The 4,547-nt window shown below is 40.7% G+C and overlaps 1 protein-coding gene across 3 annotated transcripts in view; it reads right to left on the minus strand.

Annotated features, from left to right (window-relative positions):
- The window catches only part of SFI1 (SFI1 centrin binding protein), a 47,219-nt gene extending 42,911 nt beyond the window's left edge, over positions 1 to 4,308 (minus strand). For 2 of the 3 annotated variants that reach the window (XM_048514961.1, XM_048514960.1), the window contains exons 1-2: positions 2,556 to 2,675; positions 923 to 1,030 (exon numbers count right to left, since the gene is read on the minus strand). In XM_048514961.1, coding sequence (XP_048370918.1) covers positions 923 to 1,030; positions 2,556 to 2,629 — 182 coding nt within the window. In that variant the 5' untranslated portion in view covers positions 2,630 to 2,675. Of the gene's footprint in view, positions 1 to 922; positions 1,031 to 2,555; positions 2,676 to 4,175 lie in introns of those variants that run through there. The other variant, XM_048514962.1, reaches the window with a different exon arrangement.
- Positions 4,309 to 4,547: the final 239 nt, after the last annotated feature.

Below are 4,547 nucleotides of genomic sequence, written 5' to 3' on the forward strand. Positions count from 1 at the left end.
CATCATGCTCACATTCAATATATTCTGTGCTAGCTGAAATCATTGATTCAAGATGCCCATTTCTAACTTTAAAGCCCTTCATAAATACACATAAATCTGCAGGACTATGTCTCTTTGCATGAAGCCCACAGGAGATCAGTTCAACAAGTTTTATTCGTGGAGGCCCCATACCCTCCAATGAATGCAGCAGGGATAAGATCTAGATCTTGTTCAGTTGTGGTTCAGTTGTAGATTTTTTGCTGTAGGAAGTTTGTGCAGACAACTGACACACACACACATGTGCACATTGCTGGGGGGGCGTTTAATTGGGTATCTGATGTTTATACAGTTTTATTGTATATTTTAATTCATTCGTCATATGCTTATCATGTAGAATATATTGGCACTATTTCTTATGACAGAACAGAGTGGAATAAAGTCTTCCAACTAAAAAAAACCTGTTGCAAAGAGCCAATGTGGTGTAGTGGTTAAGAGTAGCGCAGTCTGATCTGGGGAACAGGATTCAATTCCCTTCTTCTTCCCATGAAGCCCACTGGGTGAACTTGGGCCACTCACTGTTCTCTCAGAACTCTCTCAGCCCACACAGAGGCAGCCAATGGCAAACCACTTCTGAATGTTCTCTTGCCTTCAAAACTCTACAGGTTACCATAAATCAGCTGTGATTTTATGGCACTTCACACACAGATAAAAATGATTTGTTCAAGCTCACATAGAACTGGTTCTTATACCGTACCTGTATAAAATAACTCCTCAGAAAAAAGATCTACCTACACTAACAGAATCATACTGGAGATAAGCATACTCAAGCAAACTGCAGCATCTTCTACAATCAGAGATTTCTGAATCTCCCCCACTCCTTGCTCTCAAAACCTGCCTTTTATCAGCTGGATTTTTTCATGCAGACTTCCTCAGCATTTCTCACCTGCCTTTTACTTTTTTCTCCATCAGGTTATTAAAATTATGTCTTCTGTTTTCTACTGCAGTCCAGTGCTGTCTATGTAGCCTTTCACCAGGTGACAGATGAAAACACCTTTTGCCAAAACACAAAATAATCATCATATTAAAACCCACTAAACATACCTTGGAGAACACTTTTCTATGAACTGTGATACTGAAAACGACATCATAGCTGCAGACACAAGACAGTGCTGGAAGTACTGGAGCAGCATCTATTGCTAAGTAATATCCCAGTGCAAGGCAAGGGGTCAAACTACATAATCCACTTTCAAGTCCATTATTTTCTTTGGGGGCATATTTTACAGAAGAACAGTCAGCAGTAGATATAGGTTTAACCTGCATTTGTATTTATTCTTCTGCATCTTTTACTTTATAATAATTTAACATTAACCATTTAAGTTATGTTGTGCCTCCTGAAATTTAATTAGTTTTATTTTCCCTCTACCTGTCCTTATTACATACTTCTCACTAAGAAAATGAGACTGTGAGAACAAAACTGATAAATATGTAATATGAATATATATTATAAAAAAGAATAGTAAAATAGGCATATTTGAGAATAGTAACATGAAAATATGTATCAATTTAGTACTCATAAGTTACAAAAACAAAAAAGTTTAACTTTGATAACAACAAAAGATATCTTGTAAATGATAAATTTATAACAGGATTAATTATACGATAGGGGAAGCCCATAGGGAAATAGGGAGACAAAGGTGACGGGAGATTATTGTTTGAGAAGGAATGTTAAGCTTGTGATAGTAGGTTAGGAGTAGGCTGGGAAAAATAGGTAAAAGGGGGAGAAGATAATAATTAGGCATTAATAAATATTAATAAATACTTAGATAGCAACACACAGTCTGTTTAGATAGTTAAGATAAATGTCATGTCTTGTCTGTCGGATCTGTCTATTTTTAGAATTGTTATAAGTCTAAACTGTATTGTCTATTGTTTAATGTTTATTGTTTACTGTTCATTGTTTAGAATAGTGAATATAATAAAAATATTTTTTAAAGAAAATGAGACTGTGGCTACCCTACGTTCCCATACAACCAATATGTGTGAAGAATGGTGCCTCTACAAAAAGGCAATACCAAACAAAGTTCAGGACAAAGTTCACATTTACTCTGAAGTTTCAGAGTAACCACTTATGATCCAACTACTGACGGAGTCCCACCTGCCATCTCAGCAGGAGCCATTCAAAGCAGCTCTGGAGCATTACAAACTATCCCAACCATTCTGGAGGTGACTCTGGCCCTCCAGCGTCCATACAATATTACACCATATTCAAACATCAGGAGCAACCTGTATGCTGCACTAACGTAGCTGAACTGAGTGTCTGTTGCCTGCCCTGTACAACTTCTTGCCCACAAACTTCACTTTGAAATCATGTCTCCTCCACACATCAAAGTAGAAAATGGATCCCCCCCCCCCCAAAAAAATAAACAATCCCCAACGGAGACCAAGGAAACGCGTTCAGACGGTTCCAAAACTTCAGCACTTGCAATTTTGGCTTTGGGGGCCAGGGGTGGGGTTGCAGCACGTGGACCCCAAACATTTTTGAGGCACCACAGAAAAAGGAGAGACTCTGCCCTCACCCCAATAACGCGCTTCCACTGTCTTGGTATTTCCCCCCCGGCTGGCTGTAGCTGTCAGAGACGGCACAGCTCATATCAATCGCCCAAAGCAGCCTTTCCAGCGGGGTCGGGCCCGCCAGTTTGTCGCTACGGCAACCGGAGACGGCGGCTGCGGGCCTGCAGCGCCCTCCAGCGCCCGGGAGGCAAATAGGCCCGCGATCACCAACAAAGCAGGACTCGACAACAGAACGTGGCCTTCGATGCTTCACCAGCAATGTGTGAAGGAGGAAAGGCCTCTGAACATGTGCAAAGTATCGTTCGTTTTACCGCTCACATAAAGCTGTGGGAAGAGTGGGGCAGAGCTTCCAGCCCCATTCAGTGAGGTACTGAAAAGAATGTTTAAAAAATTACCACTGGAATCCAGAGAATGATTTCCTAAACGACTACAGGAAGCATTAAATCAAGGAGGATTGGTTGTGTATAACATGATTTTTAGGAACTGTTTCCATATTGCAGACCAACATTAATCCATTCTCTCAGACCTTTACATTTAGGTGCATACCTTGGAATATTGACTGGATTTTGCTTTTTCACTCATATATTAGCGTTGTATATTCTTATTATTAATTCAATTTAATAACCCACACACCCCCTAAGGGCTCTGGACGGTATATAATATAAATTGTATAAATATATTAATGTTATAATCTTTATTTTAAAGCATGGATTAAAAGGGCAACTGTGCAGTAATATTCAGCTGTGTAGGATTCACATCCTCTGTCCAGGTTTTCTTGGGAATGGAACTTGCTCGTTTGACTAAGATACTTATTCTGATCCAATATAAATTCACTGGGAATGAAGTCTCATTGAGTTCAACAGATTTTACTCAAGAGTAAATTTGGGCCAGATTGCAACCTTAGAAACACATGCATAAAGGGCTCACCCCACCCACAAACCCCAATAATTCTAAATAGTTCCTAGCATGATCCAATGCAACAATGACACATCCAACTGAGAGGGAAAATCCAGTACTTTTTTCTTTCATTGAATCACGATACTAAAATTGAGATTACAGAAAAAACAATATAACAGTGCAATTCTAAAGAGAATTACAGCATTCTAAACCCGCTGAAATCAATGGATTTAGAATGAATGAACTGTCTAGGATTGCACTGTAAATCCACTAAGCATGTGGAAGGGTATACAGATTTACAACAGCAGATCCCCCGCCCCGGTAAACTGGTTTATAAAAGTGCCTCTAAAATGGTGGTGCATTCCGTGCACCTCAGGAAATGAGGTCTAACTCCCAAATATTTATGCTGGTTGAAATTTGTTAGTCTTCATGGTACTAGTTTTATTTTGATGTACCCAACTCACATAGCTATCCCTCTGGAAGGGTATGTTTCTGCATAGGATTGCATTGTCAGGATCGTAATTCCCGCCAGATTCCACTTTGTGGAATCTGGTACTAATGATTTCAGTACTAATGATTTCAGTTCTAATGCAGACTGAATCCCTCGACAATCTTGATGGCCCTTGGTAAAACCCACAAGATCCCGGTCCCCGTAAACGATTATATGATTAAACCGCAACCCTACACGCTTTCTTCAGAATACGACCTCCCAATGCCATGGGACTTACTTCGGAATATGCTTGCGGAGTAAAACTACATCGCTCTTCACTTTAAGCAACTATCTAGGATACAGCGTTCTCCGACGGGCCTGTCTTGATGAAACGCCTTAAAGACCCCTTCGGATCCTCGCACACCCTTTGCTCTCCACTATTGTACAAATTTAATATACTCGGCCTGTACGTGTTTTTTTTATTCGGAGAGGAGATTAGGAGGGATTTCGAAGTTTTGCCCTCAATACAAACACCCTCCGTCGAATCAGGCACATACCGAAGACGACCCCTCCGATGTCGCGGAAGAAAACTATGCTGCGCGCGCACGCAGGCGGGAGGCGGAGGGAGAGGAAGCCGAGCCTAGCGCATGCGCTATGCCTATTAAAGGGG

The sequence above is a fragment of the Sphaerodactylus townsendi genome, linkage group LG13 (genome assembly GCF_021028975.2).
Source record: "Sphaerodactylus townsendi isolate TG3544 linkage group LG13, MPM_Stown_v2.3, whole genome shotgun sequence".
In the NCBI taxonomy this organism is placed as follows: domain Eukaryota; kingdom Metazoa; phylum Chordata; class Lepidosauria; order Squamata; family Sphaerodactylidae; genus Sphaerodactylus; species Sphaerodactylus townsendi.